General features: G+C 45.2%; 1 protein-coding gene across 9 annotated transcripts in view; it reads left to right on the forward strand.

Annotated features, from left to right (window-relative positions):
* Positions 1–1038: 1038 nt before the first annotated feature.
* UBR5 (ubiquitin protein ligase E3 component n-recognin 5) overlaps positions 1039–15876 on the forward strand; it is a 62436-nt gene continuing 47598 nt past the window's right edge. For all 9 annotated transcript variants that reach the window (XM_075270165.1, XM_075270169.1, XM_075270168.1 and 6 more), the window contains exons 1-4: positions 1039–1403; positions 12992–13036; positions 14470–14551; positions 14638–14714. In XM_075270165.1, the coding sequence (XP_075126266.1) occupies positions 1342–1403; positions 12992–13036; positions 14470–14551; positions 14638–14714 (266 nt within the window). In that variant the 5' untranslated portion in view covers positions 1039–1341. The remainder of the gene's footprint in view (positions 1404–12991; positions 13037–14469; positions 14552–14637; positions 14715–15876) is intronic.

A 15876-nucleotide genomic window follows, 5' to 3' on the forward strand; every position in this document is an offset into this window, starting at 1 on the left:
CAGGTTGCCTCATGGGAGGTGCGGCACTGCACTATGCCATTCCTCCTCAAGTCTGCCTCCTGGAGATAATGGCATGGTAGTGCATTACGTCCTGACACTGACGTGACATCTTGAAGTGGTTCAGTGTCCGGACGTACAGCAGTGTCTTTGGGGGCATTATACTATTTAGTTCTTTAGAATCCGTCTCCAAAGAACGCCTCCCGTGGCTGGCCGCGACTGGATGCTGATGCAGTGCAAATGAATAGGCCTAGTCGGGAGGGAGGGTTGTGCCGCGAACGCCACGGCAAGATAGTGGAATAAAGAAGTGAACAGCTCCCATTGAAGTCAATGGGAGGTGTTTTTTGGAGCCGGATTCTGAGTCAAAATCCGGACCAAAAAACTCGGCTTAAGGGAGCATTCCACTATGTGGGACAACTATGAGGACATTATATATATTGCATAGCGTTGGAGCCTTAGGCTACATTCACATCTGCACTGGAGTCTCCGTCGCAATGTCCGTTTTTTTTTGTTCGCTGCTTTCAGATTAAAAACAAGGACACCCGATGGACCCCATTATAGTCAATGGGGTTTGTCGTGTTCTGTAAGAATCCCTACTTTAGCAGTGCACCTGTTTCCTGTTATGGTCCTCCGACAGACCAGAATAACGGACAGTCTGGCGCAAATGTGAACATGGCCTTAGACTGATATATTCCTATAGACCTCAGTGGAGGAATCAGGCACAGGGGTGACCACTGATCTTCTTCACCTCACTACATGTCACAAACAGTGCGCACAATGTACCCTATAGTCCTAGTCTTACATGCAGTTGCCACTTCGTACTGCGCATGCGTCTACTTCCGTGCGATTTCACCTCTGCTACCCTCCTCCCACGGGTTAAAGGGTTAACGCAGAATCCGCGCTTGCGCATAACCAACCCAGAGCTCATTTTTAGTTCTGACCAATAGCAGAAGGCGTTACATGACCCTCCCAGCCGGCCGGGCTGTCTATAATTTTAACCAATCAGCATCGAGTTGACATCTAAGGCTGAGGCCCCCGGAGAGAGGAGGGAGACAAACTGCTGGGAGTCTGCAAGATGGCGGCGGAGTGTTAGAGGTGCCGCCGATTCTCTGCCGTTATCTCCTGTCAGCCCGCTGTGTTTGTCGCGGAGAGACTTTCGGGGACGTCGCGGGGGGACGCTGTGGAGGAGACGTCCTGGTTGTGTTTGTGGTGAAGGAGCAGAAGGCGCAGCTCCGCCTCGCACGGCAGTCAGCAGACATTTTCTTTTTTTTTTTTTTTTCCTACTCGTCTTAATTTCATCCAAGGAGCGGGATTCGTTGTCGGGGCTCCTGGGCTGTCAACGCCATGACGTCCATACACTTCGTGGTACACCCGCTGCCTGGCACCGAGGACCAGCTCAATGACCGGTAATGGCTCCATCACACGGCGGGGGAGGGGGGCGCTGTGCTAGGCCGAGGCTTGAGGCCCGAGCAGCCTCACATCCCGCCGTCATCTCCGCCAGGACCGGGGACAGATGTGACAGGGGGGAGGTCTGATCCCGGCACATGATGTAATAGTAGTGGCAGCATGTGGCCCTGCCTGCCTGTGATACTGAGGGGAAGTGTAACCAGGAGCCATTATAGTGTGTGTGCATAATATATATATATATATATATATATATATATATATATATATATATATAGTAGTGCTTCCTGCCATGTGTCTGGCGTCACATGCTCTGCCCCTTATATTATGCTCCTCTGATTATCCATAGAAGACAATGTACTTGTAACCTACATATGGCGGCCACATGTAACCTCCATTGACTTCTATGCATTGGCCTGTGTTTTTATGTAGTGGGATCACTCAGGTTACAGAGTTTTGGCGACTTCCACTTGGATATTATGAATTGTCTCGTCAGAATTTGGCCCACATGTTGGTCTGGCCTTAGACTCCTGATGGGGACCTGGCTGAATGTCTATGGGCCTTACACATGTGGCTCTAAAGAGGTTGTGCCAAGGTTTGCAGTTGATGATTGAAGAGGGTCTGATGCCTGGGACCCCCGCTCCTGAGTATAGGGGTCTAGGTTTAGTATCCTGAGCATGCACCCTGCCGAGCCATTCATTTACTGTGGGAGCACCAGAGATGGTAGAGTACAGCACTTGGCTGTCTCTGGATTTCCTATAGAGAATGAAAAGGGTGAGCCTGTCGCTTCATCTGGATGGAAGAGTCAGACCCCTGTTTTTGAAAGCAGTCAAATCTCCATCGATCGTGAAGATTTCATGTCTATAAGGGGAGAACGTAAAAACGTAAAACTTAGTATTTTATTTATCTTTTAACATAAAGGGTTTCTCTTCTCTTCTGGAATATGAACCCCAGATCATCTGTGGTCCTTCTTCTGGTGCCCCCAGCAGATCTCTAACTTTGCATGAGGAAATTGTGGCCAGCCATGAGTTTTTGCTGCATTGGCCAACTACATACTAGTGTCAGGTTGAGTTATATATTTAAGAAAAAAATCTCATATATATATATATATATATATATATATATTTATACATTATAAATAAATATAATGTATAATTAAAAAAAAATAAAAATAATATATATATATATATATATATATATATATAATAATTTTTTTTATATTATCAGTTACTATGTTTCTTTCTTTTCACTCCATCTGTATTGGTGACCTATCCACAGGACTCTTCACTGGTTATTAGAAGCTGCTAGAGGACGGTCAGCGGTTGCTGCGCTGCTATTATGCAGAGGCTACTGCAGCAGCTGATCTGTGTGGGCTCTGGATGTTGAACAGTCACAGATCATACTGCTGACCTATCCTGTGGCTAGGTCATCATTATGAAAAATCAATTTGAGGTTAGAAAATCTCTTTGCCCTTGGTTCTCGGACTACCCTTTTAATGGAAACAGATGACCGGTCGACAGGCGTCAATCACCTGGGCCCCACACAGATCAGTTGATTAGGCTGCTCGAAGCTATGTACAAGGTATGTTACTGGAAGCAGCATCCCTGCACCTATTCAAGTGAATGGGAGCTGAGCTGTAGTTCCCTGGTGTACGGAGCCAGAAGCTGTATACGGTGTATGGAGATGCATGTGTAGTGCGGCCCTGGGGACCTGGAGCTCTGTTCCCATGCACTTCAATAGAACCAGATGCTTCCTGCCATAAACTCCATGTATCGCTTCTGGCAGCCAAATCAGTGGATCGATGCTGAGTGTTGGTGTTGGACCCCCACTGATCACATACAGATGACCTATCGATTGGCTCTTAGAAAACTCCTATAAAGGGCTTTTCTGGGAGTTACATATTGATGACCTGTCCATAGGCTCACACACCCAGGATTCCTACAGATCCACTACTGCTCAGGTCAGCACCCCTCTGACTTCATAGCTGCAATACCAAGAACAACCACTATTCAATGGTGGTGCTAATCAGTGCTTGGTATTCAATGCATTTTTATATTTTTTTTTAGCGTTTAAGATGGATGTGTCATCGAATTCTGTAAATCTCAGGAGGTTTCCCTGACACCTACGTCAGATAGAGGCCATCACTGCGATGTGAACAGAGCCGTAACCGTACTGCAATGTCTTCAGAACCTGGAGACTACTTCATGCTGGCGGTTGTCCCTACCTGTTTATGACGAGGTGACAATGATGTCAGGTTGGAGGATTCTGACTTGCTAGCCTGTTTGTCAGGTTGATGCTTCATAGGTCACGTGCCTCAGGCACACGGATCGCATCCATTGTCATGTAAAATCTCACCCGCTTCCTGGGTAGTGACATATCTTTGGCCTAGTTGTAGCATCTTATGTTATGCTTTGACGTCTTCAGGTCTGGGTGTCAGATAACAGCAGTACTACTAGTTTGTCTTACTAGTAGTTTAGGCCGCTAGTTGGCGATGCTATGGGCACAGGCGAGGGTTTGGTTATTTGGTAGCCTATTATGTATTTGTGGCACATGGATTGTAGATGAGGCAGCAGTAGTCTATGGTACGGGATTTCTCCATACTTTCTGCTTTTAGGAAGTAAAGATGGTAATCTGACATCTAGGGTGTCCTCCTGCTAGGACCCCAGAAATCAGCCGCTTGGCCCTCTAGCGCCACCACAGGAGAGATGAAGCATTAGGCCGTTCTCCTTTATAACCCTGCAATCGGTTACCTACTAACCACTGGGACCAGGACTTTTGAGGACCTGCAAATACAGTTGATGAAATATGGGCATGATTTTTTTTGCACAATACAGATAATTTTTGCAGACTGTAATAACCACTACATTCGGGGACCCATGGTGGCTCCGTGGTTAGCACTGCAGCCTTGCAGCACTGGGGTCCTGGGTTCGAATCCTGCCAAGAACAACATCTACAAGGAGTTTTCATGGTCTCCCAGTGTTTGTGTGGATTTCCTCCCATACTACAAAGACATACTGATGGGGAAAAAAAAAATACATTGTGATCGCTATATGGGTCTCACAATCTGCATAAAAAACTGTATGTAGCCTAATATCTCAGTGCGATATCTACCTACTTCCTGGGATTTGTTCAGACAGACAACTGGTGACGCCCTGGGTTATAGTTGTGCGTTGTACTAATTCTTTATAGTACATTATACTGTCTGCAGGCTGTGCAGTGTCTGCATTAATATTTTATTCCCACTGTTAGTAAATGAATGGAGGTTGTATCAGTGGTTCGCTGCTAAACCTCAGGCCTTGAAATATTTTTTTTTTCTGTGCTCTGACCTGGTGACACATTTTCACGCTGCCTTGTCACGTGCTTGCTGGAAGCGGCTCAGCCTCATGGATGCAATTCTCCTCGGTGTCTGCAGGGTCCTAAGTCACTGCGGTTGCATCATACAAGGAACTAGAGCACAATATTTAGTATTTTTGGGTTGTCTTGGCACGATCACTGCAGATTTTTTTTTTTTTCTTCTCCCTTTTGGTTTTGAGCGTATATCACATTTACTTGGAGTGATGCAGATTTTTCTTTTATCTTTGGAAGATATTAGGTATGTGAATGTTTGTTACATATTATCAAGTCATAGTGATATGTTGCAATGTAACTCCTCAGAATTATGTCCCTCCCCCCGCCTTCCTTATACGTACATTATGCTCAGTTTGTATCTGCACCATTTTGTCTGGGGGACACAAATAATGGAAAAACGGGTTGTGGATTCGCAATGAGCCCCAGTGACCCCTTTGACTATTCTGGGGTCACCCGGTGTGTGTGGTGTCTTTTTTTTTTTTTTTTTTTTTTTTTTTTTTTTTTTTTTTAAATTTGTGAACCAATAGGTGAAAGTCAGGCTTGTGGCCTACCCTTGATCTATGAATCCTAAAGTTACATTTTGGAATTTGACATAGAGTAAGGCTTGGTTCACATCTGTGTTTTGGGGGGCACCTCAAACGGAAGCCTAATCCACATAAAAAAAAAAAAGTGGTTACCTTAGGAAACCCATGGACCCCATAGACTATAATGGGGTCTGTGTGGGTTCAGTTTGGTTTCCGCACGACAAGGGCGGAAAATGTGTAGCGAAAAGTGCTGCTTGCTGAGCTTTTCTTTCCGCGTTTTTCGTATGGAGAGGTGAACTGGTTTTAAGGCTAATGTCCATGAGGCTTGTTCTGATGCAGGTTTCGCACAGTCACTCTACATTTGTCTGAATTCATTATAATGTTAGGTCTACACTAGCATTCATTGACCATTCATGGACCCAGAAAACGGAAAGCCTATCTGATTATATGGGATCCACTGGTTACTCGTTGAAACTCATGGATTCCATATACTATAATGGGGTCTGCCCAGATTGCTCTGAATATGGTGGAGAAGATGGTCCCCCTTACAGGACGTTTCGCTCAGTCTATTTTAAGCAGAAGGTGGAACGGAATCTGTTTCTTCTGTCATGTTTTAGTTTTGTAACAGATGATAAAGCCCTGCTGGTACCACCATCTTATGCCAGGGCCATGGTAACATTGGCCTTCCCATTGTTATGCGTCGGAGGCCCATATGCTACGGTGCGCCTGCTTGTGGTATATTTGAGGAAGTCCTTCAGGCTTATACCTTCATTGGAAGATCCAGATGTGATGTGACCACAACATTAGATACTTATTAAGGGTTTGTGGTTTTAGCAATCCTTTTTTGTTAGCAGAAGCTTTACATGGACATGGCGGTATCGCTACTGGGACATGTAGTAGTCGCCTGTCGTTTTCTGGAAAGTTCTTTCTGCTTTGCATGCCAGCTTATAGAGGATGAACCACCTTCATTCGAGAACTCTTCAGGCTTATTCTCATGATAAGTCATCAGTTGTAGAACGTCAGGGGTCTGACACCAAGCTCAGCTGGTTTTTCAGAGATTCCAGTTACTGGGCTGGATTTTTAGGAAAGACAGGTAGGATTGGTAGTGGGACCTGTCATTCCACCCCCCTCCAGTCCACACTTTGGGGATGTTCTGGCAGCGACTCAGCTGCAGAGAGGAGTCTGCTCGTCAAGGAGGCTTAAGAAGCCAGCTCCAGCAGCAGACTGTGGGCAGAGCTTGGCTGGAGAGCTGACAGAGAGAGGTCATATTTTTGGAGCTGTGTCCTGAATGATTCTACTGGCTTTTGGATTTCTGTTATTCTATGTGAGGTAACCTATTCTATGTTTAGTTAGCGCTTAGCCGGGCAGGGATTTATTTTTGTATTCTTTCCTTTGTTGCTGCACTGCCTTTTTTTGAGTGAAAATACTCTACTTTTGTTTTGGACTAAAAAGAAACTGGACTTGTGTGTCTGTGCAACCCCAGACCCTGACAATACATAAATATAATAATTTATTTTTCTTTATCTCAAGCACAGAGCCATACATTGCATAACAGCTGTGGAGCTTGGTATTGCAGCTCAGCTCCTATCACTTGAATGGGACTGAAATGAAAACTGCCGACAAGATGTCAATGACCCATGAAGCGGGGGCAATGCTCATAGGACACCACTGCCGATCTGTGGGAGTCCTGAGTTGACCCTGCTGAGCTTCAGTTAATAAGCCTAGAAAACCAGTTTATACCGCGTAGTGGAAATGCAGCTTTTTTGTTATAGGTTTTATTGTGTTTTTTTTTTTTTTTTTTTTTTTTTCCCCTCTTCAGGAGTGGATCAAGCAGAAGGGAGAAGTGTAAGAACTTCCTTTATATTTCCCATTCCTTCTGTAGCCGTTCTTGGCTTTGGCTGAAAAAACTGCAGCAAAATCTGCAACATAAAAAGCTGTATTGTCCAGTGACTTTTTTTTTTTTTTTAAATTGGGGTGGGGGAGGTGAAAAAAACCCAAAACAGAAACCCCACACACTCCTGTCCCGTGTGGTCCTGCTGCTCTGATGTTGTCTTGCAGTGGAAGTCCTTGCTGACTGTGGTGTCCCAAGTTCCCTTCCCTTAGGCTTCTGTTTGGCCTTGACTGTCACATTCAGTGGGGACTTCCAAAATCGGAGCACCAGGGACAGGTAAGTGTGAGTGTAAATATGAGTAAGATCAGGAGGCAGGGCTTTATCTACACAAGCAGTTTTATGGTGGAGAGGACCCTAAAGAGTGTTTGCTTCAGCTAAACCCCTCCTCCAAAACTCGCCTGTTACTCTAAGCCTGTAAATCCCCCCCCCCCCCTGTTATGTTGTAATATTTGTCAGTATGTAGACCTCATGTAGATTAAAACTGACCAAACACTTCTAATAGCAGTCAGTCCTATATCCTGTAATTGTGGTGGCAGTCGGGAGGAGGGAGTGTCTTCAGGCCAAATCGTGAGGCGAAACATCCTGAAGAATGAGCACCTTGCTGCTTTTTCAGGGAGCCGGAACAAGCTGCTCCCGGGAAAAACACCTGAGCGGCTCCCACTGATTTCAATGGGAGCCTTCTTTTTGGTCAGGATTTTGAGGCGACTACGGCCTTAAAATCCTGACCAAAAAACTCTGTGTGCACTTACCCTAAGTGAGAATTGTCCTCGGGCACATGCGGTTTTATATACCGCTAGAAAGCTGACGGCCCTGAGTTCAGCACACAGTTGTCTTTGTAGCGGTATATAAAACCGCATGTTCCTGAGGACATGAAAGCTCCTCTTTAAAGGTGGACAAATGCTTTATACCCCTGAAAGTTACCCGCTTATGTGGCTATAATATTTTATTGCTCACCTTTGCCCTGGTATACTTTGTACAATACATAACGCCATTTACTTCCTATAGATTTGGATCTGCGGAGCCTGTGCAGTCTGTTGTGCTGGTCTGATCATTGCCGGGGTTTGTTTTGGCTGTCACAGTTTGTTCGCTGGCAGATGGGAGGTTGGAGCCGGCAGATATTTCTGTAACTGGCTTCTTCTAATATCTTAAAATGGCAAATGTAAAACAGTCTGCCTGGCGTTCTTCGTGTCCCATTCTTGTGATGCCGCCTGTATTGTTACGGATCACATGTTGTTGCATCTTTGACCAGGACAGGTTGAAATAACAGGTGATGTAGGAACAAAAGTACTTTGAAGGGATTCGCGTACATATATTCGGTGTTCTCGCATACTCCACACTATAATAGTAATGGCTGTATTATCAGGGGTCTGGGGTATAACTCGGCCTACAGGTATCATTTATGGGCCGTCCATGCCAATCTGGCACATGCATGTATCCTTGGGTTGCATTGCTCTGGGCACCTATTGCTGCAAAAGAGTATGGCCGCCTCCCAAGAAACATGACACACTAGCAATCTGAATTACAGAAGCCAGGTAGCCTTTACACCAAAATTTCCTGCAGGCAACAATGATTTTGGGTCCTTTCCATAGATCCTCCTAGCAGCTGCATAGCTGGAAACTGATGTGTGCCGCCAGAAGTCTGGAGCTTGGAGGCCGCCGCTTCCTGGGCTTGGCTGCTGTCCTCATAGGAACTCTGCTATGGGGGCTAATATGCATAAAGTCTGTATTCTCCAGATACAGAGGTGTAAGAGGCAGGGGTATCTCCTGCTGTATACCTCAGGCAGGGTTTAGTGCTTAACATGGTGGTAACACTCCAACATGAAAAGACTGGAAGTGACTGCTAGGGATCAACGTTGTAATCTTTGGTACAGCGGAGCGACTGCTTTCATTAAGAACTTCTATTGATCTTGTGCAGGATGTTTGTCAATGACTCAGACTGTTGTCCTAATAGTAATAAAGCAAAGAAATAAATCTGTGGTCCGACGGTCGTGTGAGCGAATGTTGTACAAACGCTTCTGCTGACCATTGCCCCGGGTAAATGGGGCATGTGCCTATTAATGAATTGGACACATCCTTCAGGAACCTGTGCCCACTATTGTGTATGTGACAAGAGAATGACTGCTCATTCGGGTGATTGTCTCCCATACATCCATTGAAGAGGACCTTTCATGGTTTTGGCACAGGCAGTTCTATATACTGCTGCACTGTCTGCTTTCTGGATCTGTGCCCCGGTTAAAGAGCTTTCGGTGCCGGTACCGTAGCTCTTTAGAGTCAGAAGGGCGTTCCTGACAGTCAGTCAGGTACGTCCTTCTCCACAGCAGCGCCTATCGCGCTGTACAGTGTGAGCGGAGAGGAACGCCCCCTCCCTCTGCTCTCAGTGCTCGTCCATAGACAAGTATTATTAGGAGTATTATCACACTGTACAGTGCGATAGGCGCTGCTCTGGAGAAGGAGGTAACTGACTGACTGTCAGGAACGCCCTTCTGACTGTAAAGAGCTATAGGAACCCTTGGGTATGTGCACTCGATGGACTTTTCAGCCGATTTGAGGGAGGGGATACCAGACTACATGGATGTTCTGGCCATACATACTGAATGGCAGAGGGGAGGGAGCTGCTGCCAGTGCTGACTGCTCTCATTGTCAGCCATATTTAGTCTCATGGGCTTTTTTCTGTATGGCAGCCATTGTCAAAACCCCCCTCCCCTCCATCTGTCTGTGTGCAGTGGTATGCTGTATATAGACTTTCTACACCGTGTGACACGTGATCACATATTTAGATAGCAGAGCCTCCATCCTTATGTATTTGCTGGGATGGGCGGTTTAGTTTCCCGGTTTTTGTCAGTGGTGAATTTTTGTAGATTGAACAGACTTGACTAGCTGTAGGCCTGGTTCACACAGTGCGTTTTGGGGATAATATCACTCCTTATGGAGACAGCACCTTTACAGGCGTATGGAGACTTACAAAGCCATTTTTTCTCCACTGGGGGATTATGGGAATATTTGCATATTATTTCCCACAGTGCGTTTTATAAACCAGAGGAGAAGTGATGTCTCATTGGGTGAGGCTGGATTCACATCCGCATAGGAGACTCTGTCGCAGTTGCAGCCTAAAATCCGTAAAGAAGTCCTGCAAGGAAACGGGCGGGTGTCCAGATGAAGGTTCTCCATCTTTTGTTTCCCCATGTAGACCCATGTGAACCTAGTGTTAACAAATAAAATACAGAACTGGACCTAATCCACATTACTTCAGCACGGCTTGGAGTAGGCTGGATGAGATTTGGTCATTTTAAAGGGGTCCTATCATTCAATCACCTTTTTTTTTTTTTTTTTTTCTTCTAACACGTCGGAATAGCTTTAAGAAAGGCTATTTGTCTTCTACCATTTGTTGTCTTCTCCGCGCCACCGTTCACCTAAAATCCTGTTTTTTTTTCTTGGTATGTAAATGAGTTCTTTTGCAGCACTGGGGGCGGGCCCCAGCGCTCAAACAGCACTGGGGGGGGGGGTGCATCCCCAATGCTGCGAGAGAACTGTCTCCAGCGCCGCCTCCTCTTCTTCTGCAGCGAGGTCTTCACCGTGTCTTCTTCCGGTGGCGGCTTGTAACTTCTAGGGCAAGCCGACTGTGCATGCTCGCTGGCCACGAGAAAATGGCCGCTTACAATACTATGTAAACAGCCATTTTTCTCGTGACCTGTGGGCATGCGCAGTCGGCTTGCCCGAGGCCTACAAGTTACAACCGGAAGAAGACACGGTGAAGACCTCGCTGCAGAAGAAGAGGCGGCGGCGCTGGAGAGAGTTCTCTGGCAGCATTGGGTCTGCCCTCAGTGCTGTGAAGGAACTCCTTTACATACTGAGAAAAAAAATGGGATTTTAGGCAAACGGCGGTGCGGAGAAGACGACGAAAGGTAGGAGATGAATAGCCTTTCTTAGGGCCATTGATAGGATCCCTTTAATAGGATGCCCTTGAAAATTCTGGTTTCTTTCAATAAACCCCTTTGCCATGGGCCGCAGGTTGTATGAGTGTTGTGGTGTCATAGCTTCACTAAGGAGCTGTTCAGACATTGAACAAAGCAGGTTACTTATTTTGTACTTTTGATGCTACATTCACACCTACGTCTGGCAGACCCAAAGAATAGAAACCTAATCCACTGAAAAAGTGGTTACCTGCCGACCCCGTAGATTATAATGGGGGTCTGCCCAGTTTCCACAGGCCTTTTCTCTCTGTATTTTTTTTTTTTTTAAGCTGATTTAGGGATAGAAACCCGGAACGTGAAACATGTGTGAACCTAGCCTTAGGCTTCATTCACATCTGTGGTGTTATGCCTGTTCTTCTGTTATAGTGAAAATAATAGTGCTGCGTCCTTACATGGAACCCAGTGGCTGTATTGTATAGAGTCTGGCATTTTACTGGATAAAATAATGCCGCATGCTGTGCTATTCTGTCTGGCATTTTAATGAAGTTTGATTGAGGCTTGTAAAACTTCCAGCATAGGTGAGACGGAAGCCAGAAACCTTAAGGGGAGTCTTGACTACTTATTCTGCTGTAGGGATGGTTGGTGTCTGTGTCAAAGTATAATTTTACTGCTAAGGAAATCTACTTTAAAGGGATCCTATCATTCAATCACTTTTTTTTTTTTCCTAACACAGTGGAATAGCCTTAAGAAAGGCTATTCTTCTCCTACCTTTAGATGTCTTCTCCATGTTGCCGTTCGGTAGAAATCCCGATTTTTGTCTGTATGCAAATGAGCTCTCTTGCAGCACTGGGGGCGGTCCTCAGCGCTCAAACAGCACTGGGGGCAATCACAATGCTGCAAGAAAAATCTCCAGCGACGCCTCAATCTTCTTCAGGAACGTCCTCCTTGCATCATCTTCTGGCAGTGACTTCAAACATCTAGGCCTCGGGCAGAGCCATCTGCGCATGCCCGCCTTTTGTACGCGGCCACAAGAAATTGGCCATATGCAGTCAGCTCTGCTCTAGACCTGATGGCAGATCTGACTGCGCATGCGTAAAAGTTTGACCCTGGCGCCGGAAGAAGATCGAAGCAGCACTGGAGAGTTCTCTCGCAGCATTGGAGACTCCCCAGTGCTGTTTGAGTGCTGCGGCCCACCCCAGTGCTGCGAGAGAACTTTCGCATACCGAAGAACTGGGATTTCTACCGAATGGCGGCGCAGAGAAGAAATCTAAAGGTAGGAGAAGAATAGCCTTTCTTAAGGCTATTTCTACGTATTAGTGAAAAAAAAAAAAACCATTTTAATGATGGGATACCTTTAAGTTCTTATGCATATGACTGTGTGCAGGCCAATGCTCCTCCCAAGGAGGTTCTGATGGACCGTGAGCAGGTTCTATCCTACTCCATGTCATTGTAACAGAATGGATTGGAAGATGAGTAATCATGGAATAAGCTTTATCACCCGAATGAATTACACTGCAAACTGCCCCACACTGGAAGCACACCGTGTCATGTTCATGGGGGACTCAACTTGTATGCAAACTAGCTCACCGCCAGATCATTACATTTGTTTGTGGTCCCCACATCCTGGTGTGTGCTTTCCACAGATGAAGGTGAGTGATCTACTAGACAAGGACTGGGTGCACTGAATAGCTCTCTTGTGTATGGGGTTAAAACTTGATTTTTCTCAGCACCGAGACAAGATTGTTCTGGTGCTTTGAAGGTGTCTTCACAGTCACTAACTGCCCCTGAAATTTTTGTGGCGGTAAACTCCCCTTTTCTAACCAGTTAAGAAAATAACTTGCTTTCTTAAATGTCTTCAAGATTATTACCAGAACTTCTTAGCAAAAATAACTTTTTTTTTTTTCCTTTCATTTTTAGGCTAAGAGAAGTTTCTGAAAAACTGAATAAATACAACTTAAGCAGGTAAGTGCCGGCTGCCTCTATATTCTGAGAAATATGAACTGTCATTTGATTATATTCTCACAGATTCCAGGTATTCCCAGAATGTTTGGTAGGGCGTCTCTGTGACCCTGGTTTGGGCGCCCCTTGCTCCTCCTGTACCTGACTTCTCACTCAGTCCCATATTGGGGCCACAGGACCTCTAGTAGTCGGTGTGTGATGGGTATTTTGTTACAATTCTCAAATAGGAGTCATGAGAATTATTGAATGTCATAGGGGCTGATTCTCATTCTGCTTTTAGAAGTGTGTATTGCTTTAGGCTGAGGTCCTACATTGCAGAATCGCAGCTTTTTTTTTTTTTTTTTTTTTTTTTTTTTTTTGTTTTGAGCCAAAGCCAGGAGTAGATTGAGCAGAAGGTAAAGAAGTATAAGAACTTACTATATATTTCCCATTCCTTTTGTGGCCATTCAAGGCTTTGGCTCAAAAAAAAAAAGCAACAAAAGCTGCATTTCCGCAACATGGGGCCTCAGCCTTAATGTATGTTCATGGCAGGCAGATTTGTTGCAGAGTTTACTGTAACCGAATGTCTTTGGTACACTTGAGTGTGTCATGAATTTCAAACCCTATTCAGATGAATGGGACAAGTCACAATTTTTTTGCAACACATCTGCATAACCAGACCTATCAAGGGACAGAGTTCTGCTTCCCCCATTTCAGCAGTTCAAATCCAAATTTTGTGAGGTTTAGTCAGTACTTCAATATTTCCTATTTTATTCTCTGGTAGAGTACCAAATGTGAGGACGGAGTTGGTTCCAAACCTCATCTGATGAAACTAGGCCTCCTCAATCTGGTCTGAGTATTCAATCCTTTGTTGCCTTAGAGGGGGGAAAAAATGGCTAATATCTGTGAGGTTGAGGCCACACATTGCGTGTGTGTGTGTTATTTTGCAATAGAATTGCTACAAAATCTGCAACAAATACAACTTTTCTACAGAGTTTTTTTTTTTTTTTTTTTTTGTGCCCTCACTGCTTTCTTGAATGGGGATGCGGTGAGGCTATTGACCCCGTCATATCTATAACTTACATCAATCTTTCAGTGTAAGTGATTCCTAAAATCATCGCCAGCAAGGATCTGGTCTAGATTTCAGTATGAGCACAGGTCCCAGTGTAGGATGTGCCTGATCTTCTATACTGAGACCTACGTCCTCTGCTGGAGGGAAGATGATCCAAACCAGCATGGAGACTGTTCTCAATAAATCCTTCCCCATCGTGAGGAAACTTTATTTATTATGCTTACTTGTAGCACCATCATATTCGGCAGCGCTTTACAGACCTTGATATGTAGGGAAAACAATTGTCATTATTGGTAGTTTCCAAATGTGGTGTTTCTAATCATTCTAAGTAAAGCAAAAATGACCATAAAGCAAAAGTCTAATATCGTTTCTGTTTTCTGCACAGTCACCCCCCTCTGAATGTACTGGAACAAACCACAATAAAACAGTGCGTGGTTGGACCGAACCATGCGGCTTTTCTCCTGGAGGTAACGCTGTATTCCCCCCTCTAGTAGGATTGGTTGCTGCGGTCATTGCTTGCGTATCAATTAATGATCTTTTTGTTTCTCATTAGGATGGCAGAATCTGCAGAATTGGATTTTTAGTCCAACCAGACAGATTAGAATTAAGTAAACCAGAAAACAATGATGGGTAAGACACACACATGCACACGTACACACGTACACACACCAGATTATCCAGGTCTTTAAAACTGGTGGTCTCTATTATATTGGTGGGGGTCTGACTCCTAATACTCACAGCGATCAGCTCTGAGACTGCTGTGGTTGTTCGTTGTTGACTGGGCTCAGATCCATACTTTTGGCGGTAGCTGTGCCTAATATTACAGTTTTGAGCTGAGCAGTCCCATTCAGCCAGAAAAAATGAAGGGTTTGGGCTCTCTTCAGACAGAACATATAGCTCGCAGCAAGAAATTGATCAGATGTGGATCAAAACACACAGCTGAAGACACTTGGCCCTCTTTTTTTTTTTTTTTTTTTTCCAGCAGCATGCGGGTGGGTTTAAGAGGGTTTGTCCCAGAGCCTACGACTTACTACAGGCAGCAGTGGAAGACTAAAATATGCACGAATACTGTCCTGCATCCGTCCCCTCCGTTTCTACACTGGGCTGGCTTTTTGTATACAAGGGTGACTTCACATTGCTGGGACCATTGCAGCCAGTGCAGTAATTGACTACAGCCGTCCTGTTGCCATAACCTCACTGGTCCAGCTCCTCAATATTCAAATAGGTGGAGGAAGGAAAACTAGTAATAAAAAGTAATATCCAATAACCCCCTGCTTCCTGTATTAAAATATGACCAGGAGCAATCCCTTTTATAGGGGTTGTCCAAATCCAAATTTTTTTGCCTCGTTGATGACTTAACATCAGCCCTGATCCACTGCATGGCTGTAATTCCGGGGAATTGAAGTGTTGCTTCTATCACTTCAATACTTGTCTACTGCAAGCTGCCAGGAAAGCTGATCTGTTTAGGTGTCCTGTGGATAGGTTGTCTACCATTAAAATCACATTCTTTGTCGATCACACGTAGGAATAGCCTTAAGAAAGGCTATGCTTCTCCCACCTTTAGATGCCTTCTCGGCGCCGCCGTTCGGTAGAAATCCCAGTTTTGTTTGTATGCAAATGAGGTCTCTTGCACACTGGGGGCGGTCCCCAGAGCTCAAACAGCACTGGGGGTGTCCCCAATGCTGCGAGAGAACTCTCCAACGCAACCTCCATCTTCTTCAGGAATGTCCTCTCTGCACGTTTTCTTACGGAGCTGGGTTCAAACTTCTAGGCATTGGGCCTCAGGCAGAGC

The sequence above is a fragment of the Leptodactylus fuscus genome, chromosome 4 (assembly GCF_031893055.1).
Source record: "Leptodactylus fuscus isolate aLepFus1 chromosome 4, aLepFus1.hap2, whole genome shotgun sequence".
NCBI lineage: Eukaryota > Metazoa > Chordata > Amphibia > Anura > Leptodactylidae > Leptodactylus > Leptodactylus fuscus.